Raw genomic sequence first — 16,501 nt, forward strand, 5'->3', positions numbered from 1 at the left:
GGTCTTTGTTTTGCCTAGTTCGTTTTCATTCTCTGAATCATTTCCTCCTCCTCCTCCATCTCCTTCTTCCTTTTACGTCTTCTTCGCTCTAAAAACCTGTTTTCATGAGAAGGACAGCTAGAAAGTCGAATACCCTGTATTCATCAGTGGGAAGACTTCGGTTGCATCGGTGTTATTGCCGTTGGTATTTGATACTTTTTGATCTTGTTTTTGAATTACTTCATTACGTGCATTGTATAGTTATAGCTTTGGGGTGAGACGTGTACTGTGTACCCCATCCTTTTGGTGGGGGCCTCTAACTGCACGTATCTATTGACATAGATGCCTAATAAGATTATGAACGAATGTTTAATTGGAGATTAGTAAATAAATACTCCAAGGCCTTCCGCATACTAGCCCTCGAAACCATATCATGATCAAGTAGATGCGAGATTGAAGCAACACGAAAATGATCAACATAACACACACATATTATGAGATTTTACTCTCCAGATCGGGGTCTACGCTAGAGTTCTAAAGGGGATGGCAGGATCGATCATCAAGAATATGCATACTTATATATGCATGTTTTCATATATACCTGAATATGTAGTAAAAAAAAAAAAAGATTGGTTCTGGGAGAGTTTCGCTGTCCTCTCCAAACGCGATATAAACCCGATGCTCCCAGAACTCCTTAAAAACAAAAACAGGTAAAACCCCAGTGGTAAAGTCTCGTAATATATACAAAAAAAATGACGGGTCGACAAGGCTGTTATACGTTCTGATGTATTTTTTTTTATTCCGTCGCTTCCTTGTGAAATATCATCACACATCCTCAAAACATTGCTTTATTTTTACGAACCAGCCAAATCTATTTACCTTTACCGTATGCGCCGGCTTTATATGCCAAATCTAGAATCATAGTCAGAGTGCCAGTCTCCTCTGAGCTGAACTGGGAATTTTGATTCGTTGTCAAGCAGCAAATATTGTTCTCCTGGAGTTGCCATTGGTCTTGTCCTCCGATAGTATCTAAATCCGGCTTTGGATTTTCTCGGAGATAGAACTGAAAGTTGTTTGCTTTTCGTTGCTTCTTCTTCTCCTCGAACTTGTTGTTCAGGATCCAACCATTGAACCACAAAGGCTTTCCATCCCGGTCAAGATGGAGGAGCTGTGGTGCACAGATCGTGAACTTTTCAGGTGGTGGGGTTTCCCCTTCTGCTGGAGGGGGGGTGCTTTCAGTCGGTTTAGGAGGCTGTTCTTTGAGTTCTCCCATGATACCTGCGTCACCTGAGTGGAACGCGTATTCGGTGTCACCAACAAGCTCCCATCCTATCCAGAAAGTTTCCTTGTCACCTATTTTTAGGTTAGCATCCAGTACAGGAGCGTAGACTTTGGATTTGATGTTAACATACCATAAACCAAGTCGTAGACACCGACAATACCCTTCGACTCGTTACCGTCACGGTCTGGGCCGTTCATTCTAGTGACCATCATCATAGAAACAAAGTGCCTCCATTTGTCGACAACAACGACACCAGATTCTTGTTGATGTCCACTCTCACCGGTCCAGAGGCGGGTCTGGCGGACGTTCCTCGAAATCGGCTTTGGAATGATTTGTTGCAACCACCTCTTCTTGTTCTCGGGCATAATGATTCTATCTTTGAAAAACAGTGCGCCGTACTTTTTATATTCTTCATCTTCGAAGAGGATTTCTGGGTTCTTGAAAAACAAGGAATCTGCGTCAATGAATATGACTTCTCGAAAACTAGAAAGCAACATGGCAAATGGCTTCGCGGCCCATCCAGCAAGTCTCCAGCCATCATCGCTGACCATGGCGGAGATATCTCGGGTAACGACACCCTCGAACTGTTCGAGTTCAGCCCGGTAGTCCTCACTAAGGTCGCTATCACCAAGATACATGATTTCGATTGGTAACTTGCACCCGAGCTTCCTGAAGGATGGAATGGAGGTGAGCAAGAATGGAGCTTGGCCGTCACCCGCAGAGAGAACGATACCACGTCCGCCTTTATACATTTGAGCATGTAGACTCATATGGTCAGCGAAATATGGCGAGAAGTATGGGAAGAGAAGAGTGGCGAATCGCTGTAAAAATCCACGATAGGCCTCATACTGGTGGATAGTTTGCGCAATATTTTCAATCGACTTATCCCTGCGAAGTTCTTGGACGATATCATCCCTGACATAAGCTTCGTCTTCTCCGATAACTACATGGAGTTTCTCCCATGCTTCGAAAAAGGTCTTAAATGCTCTTGCGCGAAGGCCAGTTTCCCGAAGCTTCTCCTTTCCGGTACCGTCGATTGGGCGTAGAAGTTCTCGAACATGCATCTCATCGGGAAGCAGCTCAAAGATACGATCGAGCGCTCTTTTGAAATCTGCATTTTGGGGTTTTGAAAGAGATTGTTTGGATTTCCGGGAATGCACGTCTTCATCCTTCGGCTTGTTCCCGTATTTAGCTTTCCCTGCAGGTTTGTTTTCATCCGCGAGATCAACCTTCGGTTTTTCGTAGGTTGTCGTTTGTTTCGGCTTCTGGACAAGTATGTGCTCCTCTTCGACATCAGCATTGGTAGCTTCAACCGGGCCGGCCTCAACCTCGCCGGCCGGTTTCGGGGCGACCGATTCAGATTTGACCGTTACAGCCGGGACAATTGTATCTGCCGTTGCTATCGCATTGGGGCCTGGTTTTCCTAGGAAAGCCTTCGCGCGCTCGGTGTGACGAGAAGCCGTTTTCGGGTCTGTTGTGGAGATATATAGAAAATAAGTCAACGCTAGAGCTAGAGCGCCAGCAATCAGCTTGAAGACGAAATTTTTCCTCTTTTCCATGTACTGTTGCGAATGATATCTCCCCTCTTTAGGAGGAGGGGGGCTCGAGAACAATGACAATGGCTTCGCCATTTTGCCCTTCATTTTCGCCGTTTGCATCGAAATCTAGGCGCCTGCCTGATTGTTGGGTCGGGTTCGCTGCGAAAAAAATAATGCCAACCCGCAGAAGCACTTTCAGGTTTCCGGGCAGATTACGGCTACACAGAGCATCGGTAACACATAAGAGAGAGTGATGGGGTTAGGCGTGAGGATATCTAAACCTGTACCCCTTAGAGAAGCGGCGGCGGCACTGACTATATACAACATTGTGGAAATTTCACGCCGTCCGAGCTGAGCTGACTGCTTCGAACATGACACTGTGGTTGCATGCCGGCCTGCCTGGATGGCAAACCGAGACGAATGGGGTTATTAACGATGCCGAAACCAGCAGGGATAAGGGGATGCTCCCCTGTATTCGAGCCCTCCTGCCGGCCGTCTAGTGTGTTGCAGGATGCTGGCCAGTCCGGAGAAGCGGTCTTTGCTGCCGGATTTTAGCAGGCTTGGCGCTTCAGTGGATCTTCCGACATGGAAAACTTGGGCGGATGGGCAACTTGACAGCTTCTATCGATGGTAGGGTGGACCCTGATGCCCTGCTTCCACTTCTGGAAGCTGGAGAATAACGACAGGATAAAGTGAATAGTCATGGGGGCAGTAGATATGCACATGCACGACTCCGACCTTCCGGCGGTGGCCCTACCCCTACCCCGGAACAGGGAAACATTCAAGGCTGGATGTTTTAATATTTGGGGTCGACTGAAGGCCTGTAGCATTTTGGCGGTTATCACGGATAACGATAAAGCCTGCGTGTGGTATGTGACACTGCTTCCCATACCCTGGGGCCAACGGGTCCGGAGTGAATAAGTATATATGGTGATGAATATTGATTCATGAAGCACAACAAATTGAGTGATCGAGCCGTATGTCCAGCAACTTCTTATGAAAGTGCGGAACAAAAGTACACTGGTAAGTGCAACAAAGTGTTGGAAGCGTTGGTAGTTGTTGCTCCCACATCCTTCACGCTGTTTTCACAAATCCAAACCACGTGGCGGGTGATTATCCCGCATGGTGAGCGACTTCGGGATGTCGGGATGGAATTTGGGTTAGTTTCACGAGCTTCGATGAGCAAATATCGTTGATCAATGCGACAATATTACCTGGTGCGAATGGGCTTTTTTGGGTCCATCGCGTATCGCTTATGAGATTTAACGGTTAGATTAGCTTTTAGAATCAAGGAGAAAAGAATGCGGTAAGGTGGCATTAGTCGCATATGGATGCCAGAGCAGGGTGTCAGGAGGAGGCCCGACGACGCAACGACCAAATATCGAAGTTATGGGTACTCTTGTCTCGGCAGATGAGTAAGCTTAAGTGGTCTATTCTTCGGGTGTGTCTATAAAACGATAACCAGCGGTGATGCTTGCTTTGAATTGATGGATCCGATGATGGATGGATGATTCATTTGGTCGATTAATTGATTGATATCACGATTGATATCATGGTTGAGTCAATGCGCTAGTGGTACTAGGAGGTACTATAAAATCAGTACATGTACATAGTATTTAAGTAAGTACTCGTAATAAGTACATAAGTATGTAGCTATAAGTTTTGTACTCACCTATCCTGCAACTTTTGTGTAGATTGTGTAGCTAAGAGGTACTTAAAGTAGGTAGTCTAGATGATATGATGGCGAATGGTGAGGCTGGTGTGATGCGAGGCTGACTTGGACAATAAATGCGTTGGGATGGATGGATGGATGACACAGACACTCAACCCAGATCCTCGTGCAGCCACTGCCAACTAAAAGCTTCCGACTTCGCCCTTAAAGGCGTCCCCTCCTCCTCCTCCTCCTCCTCCTCCTCCTCCTCCTCCTGCTGTTCCCCTCTTGTCATCACCATCATTACCATCACCACCACCATATTCTTCTTCTCCTTCTTCTTCTCCTTCTCCTTCTCCTTCTTCTTCTTCTTCTTCTTATTCATACCCATCATCATTACCACCATCATCACCATCCTAGATTTATATATATATCCACCTCTCCCCCCCCCCTCTAATACACCAATCTAGTCATAATACATATCAGTTTATCTCCTTCTCTGTGACTTCGTGACAATCTCGCTTCTTCGCTGGCCGCTTCCACTCTCGTTCCTCTGCTACGTCTTCTCGTGTGAACCCTGACGTCAATCCATTTCATTCTTCACACACCTTGCCACTACACCACACCATTTGTCCCTTCCGCTCCACTGGTCAATATCGTTTCAGATCCAGATTTATACTTCTTTATATACACACCATCCTCCACTCCACTCCACTCACTCCAATAATAGGGTCAACTATTTAATACCACCATCCTCATAGCGAAATGTCATCTGCCATTCCAATTCCTAAAAAGTCTTCTAAGAAGACTTCTTCTTCTTCCTCTTCCCCTTCTCCTGGTTCTTCTGATGAAATGTCCTCCCCATCCACTTCGTCCAACTCGCCGTCCTCTGCCATTTTCGGCCACAGACGGCGCCAGTCACTTCTGAGTAAGTCCAGATTCCCTACACTATTTTATTGTCCCAAAAAAAATTCTACCCAAGTGAGCGAGAAACTAATTGGATGTTCTCTAGGCTCCTCTTTGTCGAAACAAGAACATACGGTTTTTGACCTCGGAACCCGCGACGGAACAGCCCGGCTTGTTACTTGTGTCAAGGCCGGTCAAGGTTTCGATTGGAACCAAGAAATGTTCTTGCCTCACCATTCCGATATCACGGTACCCCCCCTTAGCGACCGTGTCGATATAGTTCATGAGATCATCCTGGATGATGAAGACGATGGGTTCATGGATATCGATAATGAACGTGAGAAGCGACGAAGATAAACAATTCATTGCTCAACGGACTGGTGGAACGGGGTCAACGGCGCATCACAATTTGGAAATGGCGGGGTTAGCGGTATTGAATCAGCGGAAATGGTATTAACAAGCAGAGTTCTTTTTTTTATTTTTTATTTTATTTTTATTTTTATTTTTATTTTTATTTTTATTTTTAATGCCCTTTTGTCTTTTGTCTTTCACCTACCCCTCCTCCTCCTTCTTCGGATATATACAAGGCGTCTTTTTTATTTATTTATTTATATCTTCGGCATCGGGTTTTCTAAATTGAAAGACAACGATTTGGGGGTTTGCGCGAGGAACCTGGAGGAGCATGCAGGATGTTTATGGCCTTTCTTGTTTTTCTCCTACTATCGATATGATAATTTGCAGCGATTTAGCGACACTTTGGATTGTTTTAGAAGTCTTTCATTATCGTGTTCTTTTATGATGATATCTCTGACCAAACTCTACCGATGGGACCCTCCCTTTCTTCCCTTTTCTCGTTATTTCTCCCTTTTCGCAGTCGTTACCCGACCCTACACCCGATACGAAAAAAAAAAAAAAAAGTAAAGAAAAGTCCCACTGCTAGGAAAAGGATTATCAATACACCCGTATACCAAGACGCCAAAATCCAAACGAACTCCTTCGCTGCATAAAGTGATAATCAAAGTGTACCAATATCCTACCAATAACGGCGTGAAAATCCATAACGTCTAGGGGACTGCGCTATTACTTTGTTTGCTGGATGTGCTCCAAAACTTGCTGGGCTTTTGCTACTTGTCCCTGGGCTCTTGTCAAAGGACCGTCCATCTGTAAATTAACAAAATTAGTCGACGGATAGAACCAAACGCTCAGATGGATATCCCCCCCCCTTACCTTCTTCAGACTCGGTAATAGTCCAACTGCATTCTCCCAGGCCTTCTCTACCTCCTTCTGCCTCGCCAAAGGTTTGATACCCCAATCGACCACATCTGTACCGCCTTCGTCATCTATATCCATGGTATTCTCGTTCTCCTTCAATGCTGCTTCAGCCAATGCAACCTCCCTGTCAATATCTGCTTTGAGTTTTTTTTCATAAGCAGCCGCGGCTCTCTTCGGGACCTCTCGTCGCAGCTTTGCGACTTCACCTGTAGCGGTGCCAACTTTTGCAATCAGGTCGTTGACACGGACTCGGAGTTTGTCATCGTATGGTTCGTACTCTATTTGTTTGGTAGCGTTAGGGTCTGTCGTCTTCGCTTTTTGTGAGTAAAAGTGAGGAGACATACGGTCCTCCTCCTCCGCTTTCAGTACGGAATCAACATCTCCGATATCGTTCCCATTTATCGAAATATTCTGGTTCGCAAGGTCGAGTAATCTTCGAACGTACTACTAGCCGGGTAAAAAAAAATATATATTTCAAGTCAGTTTCCATACACGATTTCTATTTATCCAGATCAAGATCTATGTTTAAACACACACCTCAGCAACCAGCTCCTCAACACGCTTCCGATAAGTCTCATCTTTAATACTAGAATTCGCAGAAGGCGGGAAATGCTGTGCGAGCTTGTCGCGCGAGAGTTGTTCCACACGGTTTAGCACCGTCTTGTACTCGGCAATGGTGTCAAGACGGACTTTGGGGTGGTCCGCGTCCGCCATTTGCGAGACAGACGGGGAACCGTTTGGTTACTTGGGTGAAAGGGCGGCGGTTTGAGAAAGTGCTTAGGTTCGGGGACTCTTGGATGCGAGAGATGGGGATGTTGGATGGAATGGGTTTAGGTTTTGTAAGGTTGCCAGTGTTGCTTTTGTTTTGCTTGGCGTCACCCATGTTTCCTCAAGCTTCAGAGCAACTAAGTAAGCACTTAGCTAGGGCTATCCTATCCTGGGTATGGTTGCGGCGAGCCTCATCCCATGGATCACCCGCAGGCATGCAATGGCTTGCGTGAACAGAGCAGGCAGATACCAGTATGATGATTATGATTACGGTGACAATGATGATTGAGAATCGACCTCTAGGGCCATTCATTAGTAGTATATATGAAAGCATATAGAAATAATAGCTTGCAGAGCTACTCTGATATGCCACTCGCCATCAATCCTGCAATATCAGGGATATGATCTAGGTGTCTGTCTACCACGGTAAATGTATGTGTTTGAACTGTACAACCAAAGCTAAGACAAGGTAAATGGGATTTTCAGCGACCAGAAAGTTTAAGAAAAAAGAACGATCAACCGCCAAAGTCACATTATAGCTATCCAACTCCATCTCAGTCCACAATCGATAACTCTGTCATGGAGAAACTCATTCCTCCGTCGCCGATTTTGTAGAGATCGACCTTTCTCTAAGCGGTAGCCTCTGGAGCGGGTGCTACAGCTGCAGGCTTGATACCTGAGGCATTAGCACCCGACTTGAAAAATGGCCCCAGGTATTCAGAATCATTCCACGGCCCAGCGTCACTCAATGGACAACCACCTTCGCATTTGCAACTTCCACCGAATTCAACAGGTAGATTTTCAGCTGGTATTTGCTCAAGGAGGGTAGGCGCGTAACCCGAACCGAGTACCTTAATTTTTTTCACGGTGACAGGATCAAGCCAGCCGCTGATGATGCTCCAAACGGTGGAGAAGCCCCATGGAGCGTTTATAATATAGAGCTTTCCCAATCTATCATCTGAGATTAGCGTAGATCTATTATTTCTGGTCGGTGAATGTGGTTTAAGTACCTTTCAGGATAGCAGTCCTGAGAAATTGCGGATGCCTTCTTCAGATAACCGTACGCGGATGGAATAGTTGTTACACCAACACCCTTCAAGTCCATAATCGCTATTCGGGTTACCATGGTTAGCTACTGCTAGGGAAGAGAGAGATTTAAAAGTCGGCATAGGGGGAAGGGCATACTGCAGCAGGTTTCCAACAGCCTGCCGACCTTTCTAGAGCAGGCGGGTAAACGGGGATCCGCAACCCTTTCATACTCAACGGCGAGATTGGTCAACATGCGTTCTTGGGAGGTGATCTTTCCCCTAATGTTGGAAAAGGCAGTGTTAGCATTATTCTCAAATGAACTTGATAATAGGAGAATACACACATTGCGGTCAAATTGATCTTTCCGAGCTGTTCAATATAAACTGGCCGTCCATCCTATAGTGTATGGTTAGCAATGAGCGCATGTTATATTAGGAGGCTAGATAGGCTAAGTACTTTGTCGGTCTTGTGGTAGTATTGTGGATAGTGTTCAAATATTTTTGGCTTCTCTGGATAGTCCCAGGTGGCAACGATCTCGTCAAGAGTCGTTCCCTTCGCCCAGATGTCGTTATCTTTTCTCCAGGTCTCGGCTTTTATGTACATCGCCTCCGCCAGGTTCACATCGAATTTTCTAGCTCGTAGGTATCGCAACTAAAACCATGAAAGGAATTGTTAGCATAAACATTACAAAATGTTGTATGTAATGGAATAAATCGGTTATTTGTGAGTGTGTGCATACTAGGGTATTTGTGTCGAGCCTTGTGGTGTATCCCTGAGCCTCGAGCTTTGCTCTCAGCTGGTGAACCTGAGCACCCTGGATCTCGGTGACATTACCAGGATGTCCCTCCGGTACATCACCCTCCGGATGGGTGTGTGGGAAATTGTAGTCGTCGTACTTTTCGCCGCTCATGGTAGCTATTTGGGGGTGTTATTTTTGCTAAATTGGTTGATGGAGCTGTGAGTAAAATATCCCATTCTAGTGGGGAGATAGTTCAAACGGTGGGTCCACACGTTACAGGAAAAAACACCAGGCAGGACGGTGGGAAATAATCGAATCTGAAGACTCACTAGATGAGGATTCGGGATAGGAGAGGTTCTGATGATGGTGACGGTGGTGATGGTGGAAGAAAGGGGATGGGGATTGGAGAATGATGGGGTGGATGGAATGGAGCTGCTGGAGGGATTAAGTAAGTATGTAAGTACTTACTTAGTATGCAACAGCTGAAGAGAAATATGTGGCGTCCTCGGGCCTTCGACCTGAACTCTACTTGACTTTCCTTAGCTGCCGCGACCCGACACAGAAAAGAGGCCCCCTTTTTTTTTCCTTTCTGTCTCTCTGTCTCCTCTCTGGCTATTCTCAGGACGACGTAATGGTAGTCACCGCTTTAGCACGAATGTTTGATAACTGCAGCTTTGAGACAAGATGGTTCAAGATGCCACGGACAAGGTCTGCTAGATGTTTGCCCTTGTTGTTGAGAACTTGCTTGGTTCTCAGGCTTGGCTGACTCCTGCGGAATCCATTTTTAACCAATAACTCTCGCATGTTTCCTCCGATTCAGCATGTGCTCGCGGCCAGACTGCTATTATACATGTACTTAAGAAGTATGTATATGTGCATGTACTCACTTGGATGTAAGCTCGAAAGCAGTTTGTACTCGAGCACATACATGCACATACATAATTACCTAGGTACTTATTTAGCCCCAAGCGGCATTATGCTGTCTGGAACCGAACGCGAAAGTATAAAATGCTATACATGCAAGTACCATCCTTGATTATAAGAATACCAGATGCTCATACAAATATAATTGCCTTCACCCCCATTGCATTGTTATTTGTGTCTAGGCTGAGTAGACATACATACATACTTACTTACTACTTAAGTATATACGTACGCTCAGCTCAGCCCGGCCAAGAAAAGCATGATCTCCTGAAAGCTAAGTCCAAAATCAATCTCTCGAGCCCGGGGCAAATTTGCTAAATAGAAAGGGAAAACCAAGGGGGGAAGGCGTATTATGGTCATCACAAGAGTAAGCACCAGTAGAAAATGTAACCCTGGTTCTCCCAAAAAAAAAAAAAAAAAAAAAAAAAATACAGAGAACGCTTATGGAGAAACATTGGCCGAGAATACGCAAGGAGACTAGTTCTCCTTGCCTAACCTATGAACGACGCGAATCGAAAGATGACCTCCCGAGGTCGATAGAAGCCCGAACACTGCTAGAACTACTTCTCCTTCTTTGACGGCGAGCTTCCCCCGGATCCAAATTAGTGAGGCCAGAGGATCTGCCAATCAAATTCAAAACATCGGTCAAGGATACAACGCCGATGAGGCGACCACTCAACCGGGCACCGGGTACAGATGCAACACTCAAACTTGCCGCAGCCGGAAAGCTAGCTGCGAGAGGGGACGCTGCGGCAAGTGAGGGTGGGGGTATTGCTGGGGTTGAAACTGGTATCGTTGGGGTTGAGGGTGTGCTGTTGCCTTCGCTCGGAGCGTCAACGAGCCACATTCTATCCCATGGAGTGAGCTAAGTTACCCTAAGGCGTCATCATTGAGGGGGGTAATGGATTGGCTCACCTGTGGGCCCTTGTGGCGATGATTTTTGCTACGGTGTGTGCTAGGGTCGAGTGAGGGCTTACATAGAATACTGGGTACGAATCCTTGCCGTCGTTTAAACCTCTATCTGTCAAAATTACAGAGAGGAAATGGAGGCAGGAGGATTTGAGGAGAGGTAAAGAGCTTGTTCTCGTAAGGTGCTATGGAGTACCTTGTTAGGTGCTGACTTTTCTGAATTCAAAGTAGAACAAACCTTGACATCTGTTGTAGAAATATTTCCAACCACGTTATAGTTGGAATCCACGACAGCCAGGGAGGAGATCCCTTCAGAATTCATCATCTCCAAAGCCTCAAGGACCCGTTGGTCACCACTACCAGGAAGGGGCGTTGTTAGGCCCAGATCTTAAAGAGAAAAAAGAAAAAAGAAAAAAGAAAAAAGAAAAGGAGAGAGGGAAAGGGAAAATGAAGCGTTTAAAAATCATTGAGAGAAGAAGGTAAATAGAAATGCATTGTACATACTTTATGGATATGACTTGCGCAGAACCAAAGTTTAATTCTCTGAGAGACAGAGGCAATATCTGGTCTATCTGGGAGAAGGCTTTGGCATTAGACCAAAAGAACTCGAGGATCTTCAACTGGCTGATCATTCCAATGACACTATCGGTTCCGTCCTTTACTACTGCAACTCGGTGAACACCACTACCTAGGGTCTCAACAACCTTGGAGAGGCCTTCGGTTTCGGAGACGGTGATGAAAGGGTCTTTTTTCCCCAGATCCTTAACCAACTTAACGGGGATATCACCTCCGGAGCGGCTTTTAGTAGCAAGATCTTGGAAGGTATGTCCGTCCGTATCTGAGGGGTCTCCTTTCCAGACACCGAGAACCATCAGGAGGAAAGCAGTGAGGTCACTGTAATCAAAGGTTCCGATGACCGCTCCATTTTCAGATTTGATTGGTAGCGAGGATATGCCGAAATCAACTAACATCTTTCCAATTAAATACCGGGTAAGTTTCGTAAAGACCTAGGAGAGAGCCAAAGAGGGTACAAGGGAGGAAACTCCGGTATGTCGTACCTGACATGCCTCTTCAATCGGCTTATTCTCCTCAACGAAATGCAACTCCTGGTCGGCTACAAGCTCTTTGCACGGGATGGCGCGCCAGTCTCGTTGCGGGACGTTAATATCCGGACGAGGAGCGATTGTAAGTAAATCTACGAGGGAGGCATGGGAGAGGGACGGCTGGCGGGAGGGAGATCGAGGGGTCGCGCGGAGAGAAGCTTGGCTAGAAGATGCAGATCTAGACATCTTTTGGGCCCCGAATTCGGGAGATGATGATGGTTGAGAAGCCGACATTGTAGAGATTGTTATATATATATATATCCAGGTACTCAGGTATATACGGTGTTTTTGTTCTTTCCTTTTTCCTTTTTATTCCCTACTTCTCCTTCTTATTCTTTTATATCCCACTTCTTTTTCTGTAAATTGTTATATTTCCAATGTTGATTTCGTAGAACTGGACAAATGATTCGAGTTAGAATGTCAAGAGGGAGAGGGAGGAAGGGAAGGGAAGGGGAGAGAGGGAAATCTCCGCTCGTGGTTATAGCGTGGTGTAGCAGGTGACTGCAGGCGGCGGTGGTGGCAGGAGCGTGACGTACAGAATGGCCTAAGTGCTAGCAGGAGCACCAATGATTTACCGTATTAAGGCTTGAGCCATTATCCCTTGCATGCATGCAGAAAGGGAGATGGCAGTTCCTATTCGATGTTTAGAATGTGGATTTTGAAGATATCGATTGGCAGATGGTGGAGATGACGTTGGTACATACTTACATAGATGTACTTACTACATGTAGGGTAGTTGTACGTTGTACTAAGGTAGCAGTCGGGTGGATGCTGAAACGGGATGGTGTCAAGGTCAAGGCGGGGTCTTCTGTGCAACATGACAACATATTTCGGCGTTGGCGCCACATTAACGGGCTTAGATATTTGTGGCTGTGCCTCACAGGGAAGGGTGCGGGGATGACGTAACCCAGCAGCCCGTAGATTGACTGACTTACCGTAACCTGCTTAGTTCTTCAGTGATGTACCTAAGTACCTACAAAGCATGATAGGTCAGAAGTACTTCAGACGAATCATTCTTATCCAAAAAGAGGAAATCAGCAAAACGTCAGTACTTAGTACTTACATGCACATGCACATGTCTATGTCCATGTACATCGGTGGGGATGTAATTAAGGATAGATCTTGAACATCCGGTCTTCTTGCTCTTTCGTCATAAGTCTGCATCTCCATTCATCCTATCACCCTTCCCGGGTACTTTCCTCTCTCTTTCTTCCCTCTATATCCCCTCTTCTTCTTCTGGTTCTTCTCCTTCTCCTTCTCCTTCTCCTTCTCCTTCTTCTTCTTCCCCCCCCCCCCCCGTTTCCTCGCCTTTTCCCTTTCCATTTCCGGATTCTCTTAGCTTAGCCTCTTCTCGCTCTACCCTTGCCAATATCACCCCCCAACACAACTTTCCTTCTCACATCTCATCTCCCGAACCAAACTCGGGTCTAACAAGACCACTCCCGTCGGCTTCCCCCATAAAATCCAGCGCCCATAGTTCTTTTGGATCTCCAGGCTAGGAAGAAATACTATCCATCCCTCAATCATGTCAGCGTACGGTGGCAGCAATCGTCCTCATTCGAGGTCCCAAACTCCCGTTCAAGATGTCGCGCGGACATCTAGTTACGCCTCTCACCGACCACGAACGGCAGATACCACCGGTACAAGCGGTGCCCATAGCCATAGATCAATCGAAGGCGATGCAAAATCTATGGATGGCAGTACAAGAGGTGGTACCGCAGAACCACCTTCCCGGCAACCTTCGACGTTGAAGAAGAGGAACTCGTTCAGAAGAAGTAGCTCTCTGAAGCGATCGGGATCTCGGTCGCGCAGGTCAACTGTTGGAGAGATGGATAGCGAAAACCCAAACTCTGCCTTTCACTCACCCGTCCCTTCTCACGGGAACCCGACGGAGGTTTTAGCCAGCAGGTTTTCAGGATGGCGCCGGATCTTGAAAGATTACATAGCATATTTTAAGGATGTCCAGGTTGCTTATGAAACCCAAGCCAAAACCACCAGTAGGCTTTTTCATACCTTGAACAGTGCCATTGAGCCAGAAATGTTTCTTCGATCCGGAGGTATTCTTGAAACGAATGTCGTCCTGAAAGAACACCATAAGTCCGCAATGCTAGCTAGCGAGCAAGCAAAGCAAATTCAAGTCCAGATTATTACTTCGCTGAGCGGTCTGCGGAATGACCTCACAGGGAAAATAAAGGAAATCAAAGGTCTGTCTGGCGACTTCAAAAATACACTAGACAAGGAGAGAGAGGGAACACGCAGGGCGGTTACACAGCTAGCGGATGCCCTGCTCGCTGTTGATTCCAACCCTTCCCTAGCCTCTGGCAAGAACGATCCGTATATCGTGAAACTTTCGGTTGACAAGCAACTTCGACGACAGTTGGCTGAGGAGAATTATCTCCATCGGGTAAGTCGAAAAAGATCTGACCGTTCTTAATCACAGGAGACTGATGCTTGAAGATAGGCATACCTGAACCTCGAGAGTAGTGGCCGCGAGCTGGAAAGTATTGTGGTCTCGGAGATTCAGAAAGCCTTTGACTCTTACATGAAGATCATCAGAATGGAAGGTGCGGATCTTACAGACACAGCTGAAAGACTGCAAACTCGCACTATCAACCTGCCACCAGATCACGAGTGGTCGTGCTTTGTTGAACGGGATCCCGATTTTGTCGACCCCCGAATCCCGGTTAGAGTTTTTGATAGTGTAGAGTACCCTGGCTGGAACCACCCAGCGGCAGTTGAAGTCAGGGCCGGACTTCTCGAGCGAAAGTCAAAGTATCTTAAATCCTATACACCGGGGTGGTATGTTTTATCACCTTCACATCTTCACGAATTCAAAACACCAGATAGAAATCATGATATGACTCCGGTGATGTCACTTTACCTTCCTGATTGTACTATGGGTAGCCATACACAGCCAGGTGCGAATTCTCACAAATTTGTTGTGAAAGGCCGACAAACCGGCGCTTTGCATCGGTAAGTTATATCGAATCCTCCGCTGAACAAGGAGCGATCATCTCGCTGACACGACCATTAGCGGCCATAGTTGGGTTTTCCGTGCGGAGACGCATGAGGATATGATAGGTTTCTACGAAAACATCAAAAAACTGATTGAGCTCTCCGGGCCCGAGCGAAACGCTTTTGTCGCGTCTTACCAAAAGCATCATACCCCTCCGGACACGGCAACGAAAGAAAACGGCTCTTTGAGCTCCGAGAATGGACTGGAGAATGACGAGGCTGATGAAATCCCATATTCTGCGGACCGCAGTGCACTAGTTGGTTCGGAGCCCTCTATTCATGAACCTCGACCCGAGGGTGGAAGATTCCCTTCCGATATTGACATTCAACGACGGCGTTCACTCAGATCCGCGACCAGTGGCGCCTCCAACCAGTCACTAAATTCCGCACCCGGCATCGTCCAGCCGCAGGAGAGCTATCCTGCCGGCCTAGGAGGTGAGTTTGACGAGCACCGGTTCAATACCTTCGCGGCTGGGCGGCCAGGAATTCAACGTAACCCATCTGCATTCTCGTATGATGCACAGGTAGCTAAACCCTTCCCTTACATAATCTTACCTAGCCCTGGGCACTGGCTAAACAACATCGTCACAAAGCATCCACCAACTTCAACCATACGTGGTGACGAAAATTTCCAGCCCGTTTTAGCACACGTTTCCCCGGATGTCGAACGCAAGATGTCGCAGCAAACGGAGTCGGGCGGCACCGTGGAGCGCAGAGATAGCATGACCGCATGGGCTCGAGAGACCCCTTCGAGAAGGCCGACGGCGACTTACGGACTTGATCCTATAACAGGTCAGCCTGATTTATCCGCACGCCAACATATAGACACCGCAGCCCGCCAAGGTTCTGCTTCGGATAACACCCAGCCTAACCTCGCGATTTACGAGGCCGGGGCCGCATTGGGTGTAGCAGGTGCGGGCGCATACGAGCTTTACCGGACATCACAGCCTACATCGGGTTCAAGCGGACAGGAAGCCGTACCAAGGGGGGCTTCTTCTACGAATGTCACAAACCCCGCCAAACTCACAGATACTGTATTCGTACCTTCAGAAACGGGGACACCGCAACGGCCCACAAAGTCATATGGTGACCTCCAGACTCTTGACGGTGAACCTCAAATAATTCCTACCCAACGCACAAATTCGAACTTCACAATATCTGACTTCCATGTCCCCGGTGGATACCCTAAATAGTGGAACACTCCAGCGTGTTAGGATCTGGAATGCCTACTCGTTCTTCCGTTCTTCACCCTGTTTCCTTTTTTTTGCGCCCCGGATTTCCCATTCAGCTCTCTTTCTCTGCCCGAAATCCCGCTCCGAAGTGAGACAAACAATTCACATTCGCGGGGGGTAAATTTCTTTTACACAACGATGAGGATATTATGCG

At 46.9% G+C, this 16,501-nt stretch overlaps 6 protein-coding genes across 6 annotated transcripts; 2 read left to right on the forward strand and 4 right to left on the reverse strand.

Moving 5' to 3' along the window:
• Positions 1-850: 850 nt before the first annotated feature.
• AOL_s00083g479 (uncharacterized protein) lies at positions 851-2,892 on the reverse strand (the record flags this gene model as incomplete). Its single annotated transcript, XM_011125658.1, has 2 exons — positions 851-1,332; positions 1,392-2,892. 2 exons carry the CDS (start codon positions 2,890-2,892, stop codon positions 851-853), a joined length of 1,983 nt encoding a protein of 660 aa, XP_011123960.1.
• Positions 2,893-5,215: 2,323 nt separating this feature from the next.
• AOL_s00083g480 (uncharacterized protein) lies at positions 5,216-5,713 on the forward strand (the record flags this gene model as incomplete). Its single annotated transcript, XM_011125659.1, has 2 exons — positions 5,216-5,378; positions 5,463-5,713. The coding sequence occupies 2 exons, from the start codon at positions 5,216-5,218 to the stop codon at positions 5,711-5,713; spliced, it is 414 nt and encodes a 137-aa protein (XP_011123961.1).
• A 723-nt stretch (positions 5,714-6,436) lies between these two features.
• On the reverse strand, positions 6,437-7,342 carry AOL_s00083g481 (uncharacterized protein; the record flags this gene model as incomplete). The annotated part of the gene is made up of 4 exons (XM_011125660.1): positions 6,437-6,517; positions 6,584-6,906; positions 6,973-7,072; positions 7,166-7,342. The coding sequence occupies 4 exons, from the start codon at positions 7,340-7,342 to the stop codon at positions 6,437-6,439; spliced, it is 681 nt and encodes a 226-aa protein (XP_011123962.1).
• Positions 7,343-8,025: 683 nt separating this feature from the next.
• Positions 8,026-9,335, reverse strand: AOL_s00083g482 (uncharacterized protein; the record flags this gene model as incomplete). Its single annotated transcript, XM_011125661.1, has 6 exons — positions 8,026-8,347; positions 8,407-8,506; positions 8,582-8,703; positions 8,769-8,821; positions 8,882-9,076; positions 9,165-9,335. The coding sequence occupies 6 exons, from the start codon at positions 9,333-9,335 to the stop codon at positions 8,026-8,028; spliced, it is 963 nt and encodes a 320-aa protein (XP_011123963.1).
• A 1,249-nt stretch (positions 9,336-10,584) lies between these two features.
• Positions 10,585-12,334, reverse strand: AOL_s00083g483 (uncharacterized protein; the record flags this gene model as incomplete). The annotated part of the gene is made up of 5 exons (XM_011125662.1): positions 10,585-10,953; positions 11,066-11,182; positions 11,236-11,353; positions 11,502-11,968; positions 12,056-12,334. 5 exons carry the CDS (start codon positions 12,332-12,334, stop codon positions 10,585-10,587), a joined length of 1,350 nt encoding a protein of 449 aa, XP_011123964.1.
• A 1,291-nt stretch (positions 12,335-13,625) lies between these two features.
• AOL_s00083g484 (uncharacterized protein) lies at positions 13,626-16,308 on the forward strand (the record flags this gene model as incomplete). Its single annotated transcript, XM_011125663.1, has 4 exons — positions 13,626-14,504; positions 14,562-15,073; positions 15,135-15,639; positions 15,709-16,308. 4 exons carry the CDS (start codon positions 13,626-13,628, stop codon positions 16,306-16,308), a joined length of 2,496 nt encoding a protein of 831 aa, XP_011123965.1.
• Positions 16,309-16,501: the final 193 nt, after the last annotated feature.

The sequence above is a fragment of the Orbilia oligospora genome (assembly GCF_000225545.1).
Source record: "Orbilia oligospora ATCC 24927 unplaced genomic scaffold scaffold00083, whole genome shotgun sequence".
Classification (NCBI taxonomy): domain Eukaryota; kingdom Fungi; phylum Ascomycota; class Orbiliomycetes; order Orbiliales; family Orbiliaceae; genus Orbilia; species Orbilia oligospora.